Below are 18,179 nucleotides of genomic sequence, written 5' to 3' on the forward strand. Positions count from 1 at the left end.
ATTTGGATGCTATTCAATTTGAATTTCATAGATTATATATGAATTATTAATTAATAATTATATCTTTATTTTGGATCACAATTTTTATAAAGATATCTGCCAATATTTTTTATCTTCAATTCATCTTTATGAGTAGTAATAGCCAATCTTATTGTCCTTTGGATTTATATTTGTCTCATTTGTTTTTGCCTGTGGCTTTACTTAGAATATTTTCTGATACTTTACTTTAGAAGTATTTCTAATAAATAGCATACGTTTAGCTGCTTGATTCCATCTGAGAATCTTATTCTTTTGAGAGGTGAGGTGATATATGCTCTAATTATAACAGTTAAGACAAGCTTGGTCTTCATTTTGCCATCTTCATTTCTGCTCTAAATTTCTGATGTCTAGCTTCAGCAACATTACCTGCATCTCTCTTTATTCTATTTCTTTCTTATTATTACAGCTAAAGTTTTTACAACATGAATTGCAAGTTTTTGATTCTTCTACCATTATGGTCCTCAGACTTCCATGCCTCAGAGTAAACCACAAAGATCTGAGAGAGAAAAATGTAGATCCCTTAGCTTTCCAATTAAATATTTTGATTTAAATGTGTCCAGTGGAATCGACTTTTTAGGCAAGTCGTCAAGATGACCCTGATGTAGGTATTCTACGGGAGTCCCTTTGAGAGACACTGTCGTAGCAGTTACCTATGTTAATTTAAAACCTTTCCTTGGTCTCTAACTTCTCGATTCATAAACTCTACAAATAAGGGTACATATTTGAGTTCTTGCTACAAATTAGAAAACAAACACTACTTCCATCCTCAACAACATCCGTCCCAATTCTTGTTATGTATCTTCAGGATTAGTTTAAAAATATGTTAATTATCTTTTATTCTGTAACTTCAATTTTTGAAGTTGTATAGCTTTAGTTCTACCCGCTATCTTTAGTTCTAAATGATAGCATACCAGCTTTTTCTATTCTAAAGTTTCTTACTTTACCTTTATTAAGGGGCTAAACTTTTTTATTAAGCTATTATTTTACTTTTTTAAAAAATACGGACTCACTGATTCTACGTTGTCTAAGATCTTGCATATTGAGGAAGACTGTCTTTCTTTTGCTTTTATATATCAATAATAACATTCTTAGATTACACTGTCTCCCCCTCTAAACCCTGTCATATTTTTCCATTGTCTTATAGACAGTGCTAAAAATGGTAGTTTGAGAACTAGCTTTTTTTATCTTCCTTGCAGGTCATTCACATTTTCTGACTGAAAGTTCAGTATTTTTAAATGGATATAATGTGTTGGTAATGAGATTCTATCATTTTTATCTCGGAATCTAGTATATCCTTTTGGTGTACTGATTAATTTCATTATAGATATGTATACATATGATATACAGCATAGTAGTTAAGAGTGTAGCCTCTAGTCATATTTTCTGTTCAATCATTTGTTAGCTGTCTAACCCTAAGTTAATTACACTCTCTGGGTCTGAATTAATCATCTTTAAATATATAACAATATAGGGTAATAATAGGGACTTATGATGTAACATATGCAATGTCTAAGAACGTAGAAGGCACTCAAGAAGTATTATCAGTGTCATATTATAATTAGTTAATGTCAGATTTAAATAGAATCACGTGTCACATAACGATTTTTCAGTCAACAATGGACCGCGTATAAGAATTATAATACAGATTATAATAGAGCTAAAAAATTCCTATTGCTTAGTGATACAGCTGTTCTAATGTCTTAACATAACACACTACTCATGTGTTTTGGTTCTACTGGTGTGGAAAACCCTACTGTACTGCCAGTCAAATAAAAGTATAGCACGTGCAATTATGTACAGTGCATAATACTTGATAATGATAATAAGTGACTATGTTACTGGTTTATGTATTTACCATACTATACCTTTTATCATTATGTTAGACTGTATTCTTTCTATATATTAAAAAAAAATTACTGCAAAAGAGGCTGCCGTGTTATGCTGGCATCTGCCTTATAAATCTCCTGTTCACTGTATCTTTTGATTGCATCATTTTCTCTTGTGCTTGATTTAATCTTGTATTGTTGTTTTTTATACAATAACATGCTGTATAGGCTTGTAGTCTAGGAGCAATCGACTCTACCATATATCCTAGGTGTGCAGATGATACAGCTATGCTGTACCGTCTAGCTTTGTGTAAGTACAGTCTGTGATGTTTGTACAGTGACAAAATTGCCTAACGATGCGTTTCTCAGAATGTACCCTCCCGTTGTTGAGTGGCACATGGCTGCATTTTTTTTTTCTATTCCATTTTCTCCATTCTGTACTTCACTAATGTCATGGTTGTTCATGTTTAATCTGCTGTACTTGTCTTTTACATTTATTATGTTTTTCTCTAAATGGTTTTTCTCTCTACATCTCTTTTCCTCTGCATTTGGCATGTTTTTCTATGGCCTGAACTTTGTGTTACTGCCCTGATGTTTTGCCATACTGATTTTCTCTTTCTTATTATTTTAGATATAATTATTAGTTTCTATAAAGATTGCTTTGCCTTCATTTGTACCTTTTTAATCGTCTCTTGTTTTATCATCTCATTCTTGACCTTTCGTTTCATAGTCTCTTTCAATTTTTGATAAGAAAAAAACTTTTGTTATGAAAAAGAAAATTTTTAATTTATCCTGAAATACCTTTTTTTTCAATAAAATAGTCATTATTTGTCTTTTGCATGCTGAATTCCGAGAGAGAGAGAGAGAGAGAGAGAGAGAGAGAGAGAGAGAGAGACTGACTGACTGATTCATTGGTAATTTTCCTGCACAGCTGCCATGCTGTTTCTTTGTTTAGATGCTTCATTTTGATGTGGGCCTTTTTATAGGGTTTTCCCATTTGCTCAACTCTAGCTTGGGTAGATGTCTCTGGATCCTGCTTGTACCAATATTGGCCCTGCTTATGCATCTCTGCCTTTCTGCAGAGCCTAGGTTTGAGTTGGGTGTTGATTGTTTTTGTTTTGTTCTTCTATTGCCGTCTCATTCTCTATGCCTTTTGGACAGAGAGGAGAAAAATTGCACATGGGGTTTTCAATACTTCTGTCTCCACTACTCTAATACTTTTCACAACTGAACACAGTTAGACATATGGGTATGTGTGTGTACACTGCCATGTTGTACTCTGTCATATGTTGCTAGTAGGCACGTAAACTACAGAACTTTTCTAGGGAACAAATCGGTAATATGCATCACCATTTTAAAGGCACATGCTTTAAGACACAGAAATCCCATTTGAAGAGATAGATTGAGTCAATAGTGTGAAAATATGTCAGTAATGGGATGCTTATTTTAGAGATGTTTATAATGGCAAACCATTTAGAAACAATGACAACAGGTGCTCTTTACATAAATTATGGTATATCAATTCAAAAAAATGTCTTGTAGCTATTAGAAATGATGTGTACTTATACTTAAAGATACAAAATGAGTGGACAATAGCAGTATACACAATAGAACATAATTATGTATGTAAAAGGATGTCACTAATTGTGAATAAAAGCCACTGTCAATAATACTTCTATCTGGATGTGGGGGTTTGGGTGGTTTTCATTGCCTTTTGTACATTTTCAAAAGAGTGATCATGAATTAGTTTTATAATTAGAAAAATGGTAATAGAGCTAAAAAATGGAAAACTGAGGGAGACACACACTGTCCACTAGCACGACCAGAATAATAGCAACTATTTACTGAGTGTTCTTTGTCTGACACGGTAAAAGGCCCTGAACAAAGTTATCTCATTTAATCCTTTCAGCAGCTCCATGAGGCAGACATTAGTGTTTTGCTTTTCAGTTGGGGAATTTGAAGGATGGAAAGGTTAAACATGTCTAATGTCATACAGCTCATAAAAGATCACATCTGAATGTGAGCCAAGTTGAGTCTGATTCTAATAGGCACCATCTTCTTAGTACACCCTACTGCTTCTGAGGATTGTCACATACATCTTGATGCTTTTACACATTACAGGTTTAACAGCCCATTATTTACACTTCTGAATACCCATTCTTATTTCATACTTTAAATATGAACCTAAAGAACTCAAGGGACAGAATAAAGACACACCCAACAAAGAAAAGTATAAAAGCAGAAAACATTAAGATTCATATTTCATTGTAAATCATTGAGCATTCGCTTTAACATGGCATCAGAGAGTATCATTAACTCTTTCAAGCCATGAACTGAAAAATTTAATGCACCGAAGAGGCAAATTCTCTTTAAAACATCCTCATGATCTGAGGATTTTCCTGAATTTTCATGTAACTCTACCCAATCATTAGACCAATCATGTAGTATACTTTCATTTTGGTTTGGAAAATTTGCAACGTTCTTCAACCATTTTCATTATAAACCCAAACTCCAACCATCAAACATGCTTTCTTCTCCATGATTAGCATTCTACCCAGAAAACTGCTCAATCAAATCAGTCTACTTAAATTTCAAAAAGAGCAGCTAGAATTAAAAACAAGAAACAGCAATAGCAACACAAATGAGATAGCCCGAGGGAACAGACATAGTAGAGACTGGATGTTTAGAGGATTGGGACTAAAATAGTGATTAACAAAATCTTAAACATCCCTTCTCCTAGAATCTACTTAGTACCATTTATCAGACTGTGTTACTATATGTTACATAACAAGTATTGAAGTTAAAAAGCACTTAAAACACCAAAACAAAGTAGCAATTTGATAGGTCAACCATTCTTGTCCCCCACCCCACAGGCAATAACAATGAGGTATCAAGGAATCTGGGGTCAGAGCAACAAAATTAAGGAAGAACATGATACTTAGAAGATACAATATTGACAGCTCATCAGGCATCAAGTCCTCATAAGAAAGATCACAAGAATTTAATATCATTCACTGCCTCAGCAAGAAATAGAAATTAAAACAAAACAAAACAAAACAAAACCCCAGAATTGGATAACTACTGGATGATAAGGTGGATTGGTGATGGTTATCATCCTCCTCCTCCTCTTCCAATAGGAATGACAATTTGCCAATTAAGAATCACAAACATGAGGATTCCGAAAGTCAATTTGAAGTATTAATATTAGCCAACATAGGCTTTCTTTGTAAAAGTTTGTTGAAGTCAAGAGTTCTGATAAGGAACAATCTCAATGATTGCCTCTTATCTCTCCATAGTGCTAGGCCTGCCTACATAATACTTATCTGAAAAATAAATAACAACAAAGCAACAAGGACTTGATGCAAACATAACATTCCCAGACATAATCATCTAGGGCAAAAAACAGGTTCCTGAATTCTGAGTCAACCAATAGAAGGAATGTCCAATTTTCCACCTATTCCACTAACCCAAAGAAACACAGCAAGAAAGCCAAGCAATGCCAGAGTATGTAATAACACCCTGTCCTCTGAACACAAATAAAAAAGTATCTCAAGATATGACCCACTCGGTTTCTCTCTCTAGCACAACAATAATGACTGAATGGAACACTGAAGCTTAGGTTCATCACGGCTACATTTAAAAAACAAAACAAAACAAAAAAAACACCGGGAAAAACCCATTAGGGTCTTACAAAAACATTTAACTTATCCCAAGTCTGTGAATACAAGTCCACAGGATATCTGCAAAGACCCCATACATTATTTTAAAGGGAACAGCTAAACAAATTGGCTTGAACAGAAATACAAATAAATGGATTAAAAACTGGCTATCTAACCGTATACAGAGAGAAATCGTAATTGGTAGTCCGTCTAGTTGGGGAGAAGTTTCCAGTTGGGTCCCACAAGGATCGATATTGGGTCCCATTTTGTTTAATATCTTTATAAAAAATCTGGAAGACAAAGTAGAGAACGTGCTAATTAAGTCGACTGATGCCACTAGATCAGGATTGGTGGTTAAAGTAAACTGGACATAGATAAATGCTACTGGTCTTTAGAAAGACCGATGAGCACAGAGAATAGAACTTCTAATTAGTTATATCTTTTAAATGTATTATTTAAAAACCTAAATTCCAAGCACTAGAAATAAATAGATTGAAAAGATCTTAGTGGCTTTGCATAACAGAAGATTAGGTACAGTGGGTACACACAGAGACACAACACTCATAAATGTAGAATGAAGAATGCCCCCAAATGGAGACCTCATTGGTGCAGCTTTATTTGGAAACCTGGTGGTTGTAGGTCTCTCAATTATAAAAACATTGGAGTCATGAAAGAACCAATGGGGTGGAAAGGCAGAAGTAACTAAATTCACAAATACATATATACTGAGTTATTGGCAGAAAAATAAACAAGGAAACAACATAAAACTTAAATGAAAAAAAAGGAGAGCTGAAAACTTAGAGACATGAGCACGAAAAGTGGGTGAAATTAATCAAAAGCAAATTCTACACGCACACACACACACAAACACACACAAATAGAAGAATGCAAGGGATAACAGGAAGGATTCTCCTAACACGAGGATAGAGATTATATTTTTTTGAACTACTCCAGAAGACACTTGGGGGAAAAAAAAAAACGTTCAGAAGACCTCTTGTTGGTTTGAGGTTTATTTTAAAAATCTTAATATTTCACAACTTAGTTTGTCATATGAAAACAACTGTTAAATTGACACTGCTTGTCAGCCATGGACTCTCATGTGTAGACAGGTGGGTTTTTCAGGTGAAATGAATATATAAATTAATGGGGAATCAGCTTTTTAATTTTATATTATTTTTTCACTTGCTAGCACAGTGGATCACACACTGGATAAAGACTGGAAAATTCAGCTCAAGTCTCAGAAATTTTGTTAACTTTGCTATATAATCTTGGATATTTCACTTTCCTTAAGAGTCTTAGTTTCTGCATCATTTAAATGACAGGGTTTTAAGAGTGGCAGACGCTTTTATTAAAATAAAAATTTACAGGAAACTAATAGAGAGAAGAGATCAGAAAAATGTGAAAGCATGCCTGCTGTGGAAATAACGTGGGCTCCTGCTCAGCTAGCCTTCCATTTGCATCCCTCTCTGACCTCAAGGCACAGAACAGTATAAAAATCACTTTAGATGATCTGACTCGCTGCTTCCATCTCTAGGAAACCATCAAAAGGAGGATAAAAAAGTCAATCCCTTCCCTCCAGAGCTAACAATACTTAGTTGATTATATGTGCCCTATTTTTGGGAGGGGGGCTTTAGAATGACAGTTGAAAAGAAGGGACCTGTCTGATAAAAAAAAAAGAGAGCAGGTTTATTCATGATGCTGACACAAGGGAAAGCACTGTGCAATCAGAGCGCAGTGTGTATCTCCCCTCACCTTTCCTGCTGGGTTAAAAAAGAAACCCAGAGAGTCTGGAAGTTTGGATGATCACCTTTTGGTTTTAATCTAATCAAAATAGCTGTAAGTATTCTGGCCTAAGGAATAATTGATAAAGTCTGAAGTACTCCATTTGCTGTAGATTTTACAGCTAATACCTGTTGATAAATGGTTTCCCTGCTTTGACTTTAAAACTTCTGACCTGAAGCATTGCTCTCTAGATAATTCTGTCTCTTAGGAATGGGATTGCATCCTACATGCTATAGATGTAAAATACACAAGCAAGCATCTCCAGTAGGTCTGGAGGTTGTGCATTTTATTTTAGAAAGTAATAATGTCTACTGTTTATAATATTTTAACCTTTTATTTCTATTTACCACTTACTGAGTGCTTACTACCGTGTTTCCCCAAAAATAAGACCTAACTGGAAAATAAGCCCTAGCATGATTTTTCAGGAGACTCATAATATAAAATAAACCCTACTGTATTACCCCAAAAATAAGACAGGGTTTTATATTACTTTTTTGCTCCAAAAGACGCATTAGGGCTTATGTTCAGGGGATGTCATCCTGAAAAATCATGCTAGTGCTTATTTTCCGGATAGGTCTTATTTTCGGGGAAACCCAGTATGTACTGAGGACTATGTTTCCCTCACTATACATTATCACAAACAATCTTCACAAAAAACTATGAGAAAGGAATTAACCCAATTTTACAGATGAGGAAACTGCAGGTCAGGAAGGCAGATTTTTTTTTTTTCCTATTGTCGTACAATTATTAAACAGAGGGTAAATCTTGAACTGACTCCAAAATATTTCTTCAGTACCACTGTGCTAAAGCATGACTCCTCATGTCTACATGCTATGCTTGCTGATCAAAGAAAGTGGAGAAAACCACTTGCCTTAAAAAGAATTTTAAGAATTGGACAAATATCGTATTGTGTCTGGGCCTTAGTTTCTCATGTTTAAAAGCAGAGAAGCGGACTAGAGCGGGGCTTTTAGCTCAGTGATGTGGACATTTTGGGATGGGTCATTCTTTGCTGTAGGGGCTGCCCTGTGCCTTCCAGGGGGTTGAGCAGCACCCAGGCCTCTACCTGCTAGATGCTGGTAGCAGTCCCCTGCCCCCAGTTCCAACAACCCAAAATATCTCCAGACATTGGCAAAGATCCTATGGGGGCAAATGTGCCTGCGTTTTGCGGACTGCTGTCCTAGAAGAAGGCCACGTATCTCCTTTCTTCTTTCATACTCTATGCTCTGACTTGTGGGTCCAACTTCAGCCAAAGGATGAGCTGTTTCATCACTATGGGTTACCTGCCCAGTGAGACGTTCCCTACCTCCATTGCAGTACACTGAATTTAAACTATCTGAGGCTCTCCAGGTTCAGTTTGCTATAAAACGGCCACTCTCTGGATCTTTAATTTATCATTTAAATGCAAACTGGTATGAAAAAATAGGGTAGATAAAGTGAAAAAAGATCAGATGTTATTAAGTCAGCTTTGCATTAAGCGACTGATTTAGACTCATTTCAAACTGCGGTCTTATGAGATAGTTTTATTTATTTATTCATTTTCTTTTCTCTACTAAGGCAAGGACAATCATAAAATGGGTTTAAATAGCATTCTCTCATTTGACACCCCGAGAGAGCCGTAATGCTTCGGTGGAATCTACTGACAGTTTTCAATAAGTGAAACCTCAGGCACTGCAGAAAATCGACAATTTCCTAGACCTGTGGTTCACTGGGTTTCAAGGGCTGTACTTAAAATTCGCATCATTACAAATGACATCTTCCAGGAAAGCAGTGCCTTTGATTACAGCATAGTCCAAAATCAAATATCAGACCTATAGCTACGTGGAAAAATATTAGTGAGTCAGAAGCTTTCCCTGGATTTAATCCAAATGAAACTCAGTGGTAGCCTTTATGTATGGTATGCTATCCTTGAAATTAAATGGATGTTAGAAACACTAAAATGTCAAGTAAATAATGATTGGTATGGTTAATACTTCCAGATAGTTTAAAAGTATTACTGTTTTCCTAGCTCCATCACTATGAACTCTGAGGCCCAGGCATAGCCCAGAACAATTTAACCAGAATTTCTCTTAATGCTCTCCCGGCCATTCATCCGGGCACTCAAAGTTGAGGACCATATCCTTCAAGAATGAACCGGGTTTACAATGGCATGAGAATTGTTCTTTGACTATGTCTGACCTGAGCAAGGCCGTGGCTGCCTGTAATCAGATGCTTCAGCAATTTTCAGTGGTACGTGTGCAAGGCATTAAGTAATTATCTGTCACTTGAGGAGAAAATTATTCTTTCCTCCCCTGCACTTCTCTTTCTATCTTTCTGATGGCTTCAAGGACAAAGTCTCAGTTTGCAGCTGGTGGGTATTTAATGCATCTCTGTGCTTGATTATCTCTCCTTTAAATCACAGAGAATTTAGAGTTCAGGCCCAGAGCCTTTATCTGGTATAATCTAGAATTTAATAACATAATTTTAGTTTTATTTATTTATATTTAAGTTGATCTTTAGCAAGTGATACCGATTTATGTGATAGGAAATTTCATTTTTAAATAAATTTAAATAAAGTGAGTAAATTTCAATAAGTCTAAAGTAAGTAAGAGGACGCATTATACTTACATACTGACAAGTCATAAAAGTGGTTCTCCGATGACGATGGTTGGGGCGTCCCTAGTGTTAAGGTAAAGGGCATCTGAGTGGGTTTGGGCTGTAATTGTGTCTCCATCACTAATTAGCTTTGTGGTGTGGGGAAAATTACCCTTCTCTTCCCTGGGCCTTGGTTTCCTCATTCGTTAAACAAGGCCTTTAACCTATATTGCTGGCATTCTTCTATGCGTTTAAGAAGCAAGGAGGGCTTGCCCTCTGGATTTACCTTGTTGACATCCAGGCGCATCTTTTCACTGTTGGCACTGGCAGCTTTTTCAGCTGCTTTCTTTTGGCGTTGGGGTCCCCTCCCAAAGAAGATGTAGTTGACCAACGCATACTCCAGAAGGGCCATGAACACAAAGACAAAGCACCCCATCAGGTACATGTCAATGGCCTTCACATAGGGGATTTTAGGGAGAGTCTCCCGGAGGTGGGTGTTGATGGTGGTCATTGTAAGGACAGTTGTAATTCCTGGAAAGAAAATAAGAGAGAGTAATGATGCTTCTATTTCCTTGCTACTCTCATTACAGTTGGAAAGACTATTATACTCTTTTACTCATTCATATATGCCAGAAAATATTTACTGGGCACTTATTATATACCAGCTCTGTGACAGCCCTGGAGATAGGCATAAATCATTAATTTACACTAAACATTAATCATGTTAGAAACTTTTTAAATTATATTTTTATATTTATAGTTCTATAACTAGTGGGATAGGCTAGATATGTGAACTGAATGCTATGTTAGACACATATGTAGGGTGAAGTTGAGAATATAGAGAAAACCCTAGTTTAGTCTTGTGATGTGACAAGGAAGAGATGAAGAAATGAAGACTTTGGAGCTGCATCCTTGAAGAATGATTCGGAGTCACCCAGGCACCAAGGACTGAAGGTCCAAAGTGATGCAGACCTGACAGCATTGGTGGTAGAGAGAGCTTTCTGTGGAAAAGGGGGGCTTTGTGGGGTGAAGGTATACAGCACATCGAAAGAATCTCAAGAAAGTCAACATGGGTACAGTAGAGGATATGATGGGAAGAATGGGGCAGAGAGTGAAGATTAAGTGGCAGCTACGTAACGGAAAGCCATATACACAGAGCTCAATGGGGAGTCTGAAATGAAAATTGTAGGTAATGTGAGGCCACTGACCAGCTTTAAGCAGGGAGATATAGGGACAAATTGTGTTTAGGAGAATCACCTGGTAGCAGTGTGGGGGAGAGGGGGGAAGCATACATGATGGGGATAAAAAATACTAGTTAAGAGTTTCTCAGAATAATTTGAGTGATGGAAGGGAAATAATTTAAAACAATCACAATTATAGTACAATCAGTGAATGCATTATAAAGATGACATGGACAAATGATTTCAAAAATTTGGAAACTGGAGGTGGTAGTTAACAAAGTAGGAATCTAGCCCTCATGTTTCTAGATTGGGTAGCCAGGAATGTCATACAAAGATAAATAATACGGAAGTATTACATGATTCCTTCTGGGAATTGTCACACTAGGTGATGGCATTTATAACTATAATTATTCGTCCAGCTGAGTAAGCATCTCTAACAGCGAGGAGCAGTTTCCCTCAAAGGTATAATTGAAGGGATAGGCATAGATAAATGCTGGAAAAAGCACTGGGGGACCAGAGTCCTGAGTATGATATGGTCCAGCTTTGTGAAAATAGAGCTCAGAGGTCAAGACCACACAGATGGGAGGTTGTACAGGCAACATACGAACTGGAATCTGACTCAGGAAACTGTTTCCTAAAACACTACCTAATAACACATCCCAGAAGTTCAGTTTAATTTCTGTGATTTTTGGGGGGACTTACGTTTTCTGATTTAATTTTACCTCTCTAATAAGATCATAATATTAGTCATCTTGAAACATTTTCCAATTTCATTTTTCTCTTCATCATTTCAAATACAGATTATCCTGTACAACACGGGTCTCATAAAATTGACAATGCTGATTGTACTGTTAACCTAAATCTCATTTTAAGGTTATTTCTGACCTAGCACTCAATTATTCACATAAAAAATTAAAATTTCTTTTAAAAAGTAAATAAATTATTGATTATCCCTGTAATTGACATAAAAGAGATAACAAATTTTCCCTTGGGAACAATAGGATTTTTATAAATTTCACTTATATCCTTTGTTCAGCAAATATTTACTGTTCACCATTTCACTATGTGAGACACTACAGACATCACAGAAGCAAAATTAGAATATGCACCCTTCTCCAATGGATCTTTGAGTATCATGAGGAAAAATGACATCACAAACCAAATAAATATAAATTATAATCGTGATTGGTCTACACAGAGGAGCTGTATAGCATTTTAAGCAACTAAATCACAGGGACTTGACTCCGTCCAGGAGGTCATTACATCTCCCTCTCATCCTTGACCCACCACAATCTAAGCCAAAGTGATCCCTTTAAAACTGAAATCAAATCACGTTACTTCCTTGCTCAACGACTCTCTAATTTCACTCAGAATAAAAGTGAAGCCTTTATTATGGCCTCCAAACTGCTTCATAGTCTTTCCATCCCCTCTTGCCCAAATGACCTTGACTCCTGAACTCTCTCTGTATTCACTTCACTGGCCACCCCACTGACACGCTGGCAGGTTCCTACCCCAGGGTCTTGAAATGTGCTCATCCAGATATCCATGTAGCTGTTCACCGCTCCAAGCCTTTGTTTTACTGACAATTTCTGAATAAGGTCTACCCTGATTATTCTAAACTGTATCCCCTGGTACGACCCCCCTCCCTTACCTTGCTCATCTCCCTCTATAGACTGACCATATTCTATAATTTGTTTGGGTACTCGATCTATTGCCTATCTTTTCTTACTGCTAGAACATAACTTCCAGAAGGGCACTGCTTCATCTCCAGTGCCTAGTATAGTTGGCATGGCAATAGGTGTTCAACAAATAACTTGTTGGATGATTAAATAAATGACCTCTCCAAGGAAGTAACAATTGAATTAAGATCTCTTGGTGGAGGAGTTAATTCAACATTTTAAAGAAATTAGCCAGAACTCAAAATAATAAAGACAGTGTAGAAGCTCATAAACTCACTAGATTTGGAGTTAGCAACATAAACATGTTCAGGAAATCGAATGCATTCCTCTGGTGTTATAACAGAAAAAAATCAAGCATAGGATAAGTGATGCCATAGACGATTTTTCTACAATTTTTACTTGGTTGTTTCCTGCCCTCTGCCATACTACTCTAAAATGTTAGTAAGATTTTAGAATTATTTCTGCTTAGTTGTTAGTTACATATTACGTTTCTTTGTTTCTTGCTCAGAAGAAGGAAAAAAAGAAGAGTGGGAGGGAGCTCTTCCCAGGTAAGGAAACACAGATACAAATTTAATAATTATCAAGCAATGTAGTATGAACTATGCTTCAATAAAAATATCACACTGATGAGACTAATTTCATTACCAACAGCTATATAGTTAACTAATTTTGACATGAAAGAGCTTCAAAACGTGCTTAATTGATTTAAAGCTCAATCAGATCACCCCAAGTCTGAGAGTCAAGTCCTTGTGCTGCGTGCATTCTGGTCTCGTCTGGCATCACAAATTCCAGGGGAAGGAAAGTGCATTTGCAGACACACCACACACACACACATACACACACACAAACACCACACACACACACACACACACACCGCACACCACACACACACACACCACACACACCGCATACCACACACACCACACACACTGCACACCACACACCACACACACCACACCCCCACACACCACACACACACACGCACACATACCACACACACACACCACACACACCGCACACCATACACCACACACCACACCCACACACCACACACACACACACCACACACACCCCCACATACACCGCATACCACACACCACACACCCACACACACGTACACACACCACATACACACACCACATACACACACACACACACACACACACACACACACAGTAAAATTCCACAAACAGAAAATGGCCTACCTAATGCCACTCTTGCAGCAGAAGCATCATAATTAATCCAGAAGGAGACCCAGGAGAGGATAGTGATCAGGATGGAAGGCATGTACGTTTGCAGGATAAAGTAACCAATGTTTCTCTTAAGCTTGAAGCTGAGGGACAACCTGGGATAGGAACCTAGAAAGGCAATTTTAGAACATCATCATTATCAATCAATACTTGTAGGATACTTCCCCGTAGAGTCCTATAAACAGTTTGTACATCTTCCTAAACTCAATTTTAGCTCTGGGTCAAGAGCACTTTCTCCTGCAAAAGATGCCTGAGAACTCTGGGTTTTTACATAGCAGCAGTGACTCAGTGTTGAATATATCCCATACTCATCAATTATTAAAAGGATGCCTAGTTTTCTCTGCTTAGCCTCAGAGAGCGGATGAAAGATAACTCATTCTCTACAACTGTGATGAGAAGACAATTTGGGACAGTCCCTGTGTACCCGCTCAACTGTTTCTCAGCAAGTCCATCTATTAAGTTTTTTTACATGTAAGATTAAGGCTGCATACTCTGATGATAGTAAAAGTTACCTCTTCATAAAGCCCCAGGATGATTTTAAGCCTGGAATCAATGGCTATGCTTCAAGTAATATAATACCTCTCTGAAATTTTGTGAAGGTTTTCCTGTGTATGCATTATTTTTTTCTGTAATTATTGCATCCCTCAGAGTCCTAAAGGGATTCCTGACCTGCCTGAAGGTGGAAAATCACCGCTCCTGAGCAGTATTTGTGGGAGACATAGCTAAAGAATCACATTCCTAAAGCTAGGCCCTTTGTGGTGATCTGGGGTGTTACACTTTAGACAAGCTACGTAACAGAACACAGCCTTAGAACAAAACAATTCATATCAATAAATAAGTGTGTGTTGGGGGTCGTGGAGGAGTAGCCTAACTAATTGAAAGAAAGCCTTGTCTAGCTTTTTGAGGCTACACCAAGTGTCTTAATATTAGGAGTATTTTAAGTAGGAATTCATTTCTACAGTCTCAGGGATTCAGAGGACCTCATACTTAGGAAAAGCTGCTGTTATTATTCTTTTTTTAGAGCTAGAGGCTGCATTGAATTCTTACCAAGTCATACAACTCTCGCCTGCAGTAGTTTCCAAGGACAGAAGTGCTTGAATCCTTTGCAGAGGGGCAATTCAAAAACTACAGTTACAGTACTAGCTGTTCCCTTAATTAATATGTAGCAAATTATTACTTTCTTGGGCTTTTTTTGTTAAAAAATTTTTCTAATGAAACCAAGCTAAAAAACCTAAAACCTCAATACTGGAAGTGTAAGGATGGCGAAGGCATAAGATAATCTCAACATCTGGAAGGGTTTTTAGCTCCAAAATAGGAGGTAAAGATACATAAAGAAATTCCTACCCGTTGAAGGAAATGTGAATTTCTCCTCTCCTACTCTCTTTAGAGAATTTCATTGTGATCAGACTTGAGTGAACTCTGACTTGACTCTCCCCAGGACATTTGGAAAAGAGTATGACCAATTCTGTGAAATGAATGACGTTGCGGGAATGACTCTGACCTCGATCTTCATTTCTCTTTCTGTATTCTGTCTCCAACAATTAGTCCCTGCTCTGGCAAGTGAGAGACACAGATCTAACCCTCTCAGCTTTGCCTTCTGGAAAATAAATGGATGGGCTGCAAATGAGCAATAGTCTTGAGGGGGAACTGAAGGTTTTCAGCAGATCTCAGGCTTCTAGAGTCCCCATCCTTCCCTGGGACCCGAGACCGAAGTAAGGGAAGACTCTTTTACCTTAATCCTCTTCCTCGATACCAACCTGTGGAAAACACCACCTTCTTGGTGATAAGTTTGTAATCTACGATAGAGAACTGTGGAAGTTCAATCTTCGTGACTCCTGTCACTGCATTATCATCACCACGCCAGTAAAACTCAATGTCATCAGTTGTGTATCCATCTGTAAAAGGAAACACACACACACACAAACACACACAGATACACAAAACAAAAAACAAACAAAACAAAAAGAATAAAGTTTAGAAGATGAGCTATGTAAGTGACAATAGGTGCCAGGTTAAGCACCTCAAGTGTGTTACCACATTTAATCCTCAAAACGATCTCCTGAGGGAAATATACTTAGACCCACATGAAGCCACAGAGACTTAGACAAAATAACAGCTTGCATTAAGTCTTGCAAGTAGGAAGTGGCAGAGTTGGGACTTGAATCTAAGTTTATCTGATTATGAATGTCCATCTCTCAAATATTATCAGATTACCACCTACCCTGGATGGCACTCTAAGGGAAGACAAAAGAAGAGGAAAATCATTTATCAATACAACATGAAATTCTATCAAACTCTCCCATCCCAATATAAAATATTTGAATTACAATATATTTGGGTTTCAAGTCAGAAGTGATTAGGAAGAAGTGAGTCATACATTTTTTTTTCATTTTAAAGTTATTTTTTTAATATATATATATATTTATTTTATTAAATTTATTGGGGTGACAATTGTTAGTAAAATTACATAGATTTCAGGTGTACAATTCTGTATTACATCATCTATAAATCCCATTGTGTGTTCATCACCCAGAGTCAGTTCTCCTTCCATCACCATATATTTGATCCCCCTTACCTTCATCTCCCACCCCCCAACCCCCACCCCCCTTACCCTCTGGTAACCACTAAACTACTGTCTGTGTCTATGAGTCATACATTTTTAATACGCATAGAAATGATCTCCAAATTTGATTTTGCAGCATATCTAAAAAAATGCCCCCAAACAAAATACAAAACAACATTAATTCGAATAGTTTTAAGCAGTAAATACAAATGCATAGTGCATACTATAAATGCACAGGGCATTTAGAACTTATGCTTGCATTCATTCAACAATTATTGACTGAGCACCTACTGGGCTCATCAGTACACAGTTGCCGGGGATAGGACCCCGTATAATAAAGGCATGTCCTCTGTTATAATTATACTTTCAATCCATGGGACAGAGTAGAATAAGCACATATATCCTAATTAGTAAGCACACACATAACTGCAGTTAATAAGCACATATTAGATCGTAAACAGTGCTACACAGGGAAGCTTGCAATGAAAACCAGTGAATATAAATATTATATAAACTAACCCATAAAATATCCCCCCACCAAAAGCATACATTATATATCACATTTATCTCTTCAAATAACTTTTGCATCTAAGTAGGTGAATATTTACAAGTATTGGAGATGGGACAGACATTGCTCACCCAACTTCAAAAGCAACAGAACAAATGAAAAAGACTGCTTAAGTTCTTTGACTTTTGACGTGTGACTAGTTAGTGCAACACTGAGGACTAGAGTGGCAATCCTTTGACTCTCAGCTCTTATGATTTTCAATAAACCACATTTCCTCCAAAGAGAGAGAGTCAAATTTCCAAAAAAGTGGAAACGGATTATTTTTCAAAGAACTACAATGCCCTCGATTTAAGTATTTACATCAACCATAGCACAGCTCAGGCAATGCCTTAATTTTTCTAGAAATCTGCAGTCCCCTTTATCCATAGGAGCAATCGTTTTCATCTGGTGCAGAAATACAGGTTTTTGGAAGAGTTATTGAGACTTGAACTTCTGGTTTTGCAGAAGTTATAAGCTTCTGGATAATAGCTAATGGTTTTAAAAAGGCTTGTTTAGTTGCAAATGCCATAATTATGTTGTAATCAAAATTACAGTTTTAATAAATATCATCAACATGTTTATTAGCATGATCTTTATTTCAGACAATGTCTTTCTTCATGTCAAACTCTGATTTTAAAGGAAAGTCCAGGTATTAAGTGAATGGCATACGGAGCAGATTCTCAGAAAGGGTCTCACTCCCCATTATCTATCTCATTATAGCCTTTCCATTATCCTTAGAACTGAGGTGTGTGTCCCGAAGGATAACTGCTCTTTTTCTCTGATTGCAGCTCTCCTGAGATGGCCTAGGAACCCTCACAGTCCAGAATTTCATCTCAAATATAAACCTATTCCTCATTTGTTATTCACACACGTCTATCCATTATGACAGTGTTTAAAATCAACGACAAGCCCACCTTTAACAAAACTGTTTAAAATAACAAAGAAAAGCAAATTTTGCTCCTAGAATCAACCTAGATAGTTAGAAATGCATTGTAAAATTGAATTTGTGGTACATAAACATGAATAAAGGTATTTATGAAACAAGAAGGCAATAGGTTTTTATTTTTTTTTTATTTTTTTTT

General features: G+C 36.9%; 1 protein-coding gene across 4 annotated transcripts in view; it reads right to left on the minus strand.

The window, feature by feature from the left end:
* Window positions 1-18,179, minus strand: part of GABRB2 (gamma-aminobutyric acid type A receptor subunit beta2) — a 206,278-nt gene that overhangs the window by 29,263 nt on the left and 158,836 nt on the right. For 3 of the 4 annotated variants that reach the window (XM_019740757.2, XM_074313868.1, XM_074313869.1), the window contains 4 exons: window positions 15,745-15,882; window positions 13,943-14,095; window positions 10,164-10,408; window positions 5,701-5,814 (listed from right to left, as the gene is read on the minus strand). In XM_019740757.2, coding sequence (XP_019596316.1) covers window positions 5,701-5,814; window positions 10,164-10,408; window positions 13,943-14,095; window positions 15,745-15,882 — 650 coding nt within the window. The remainder of the gene's footprint in view (window positions 1-5,700; window positions 5,815-10,163; window positions 10,409-13,942; window positions 14,096-15,744; window positions 15,883-18,179) is intronic. The other variant, XM_019740765.2, reaches the window with a different exon arrangement.

This window comes from Rhinolophus sinicus, linkage group LG10 (genome assembly GCF_036562045.2).
Source record: "Rhinolophus sinicus isolate RSC01 linkage group LG10, ASM3656204v1, whole genome shotgun sequence".
Classification (NCBI taxonomy): Eukaryota; Metazoa; Chordata; class Mammalia; order Chiroptera; family Rhinolophidae; genus Rhinolophus; species Rhinolophus sinicus.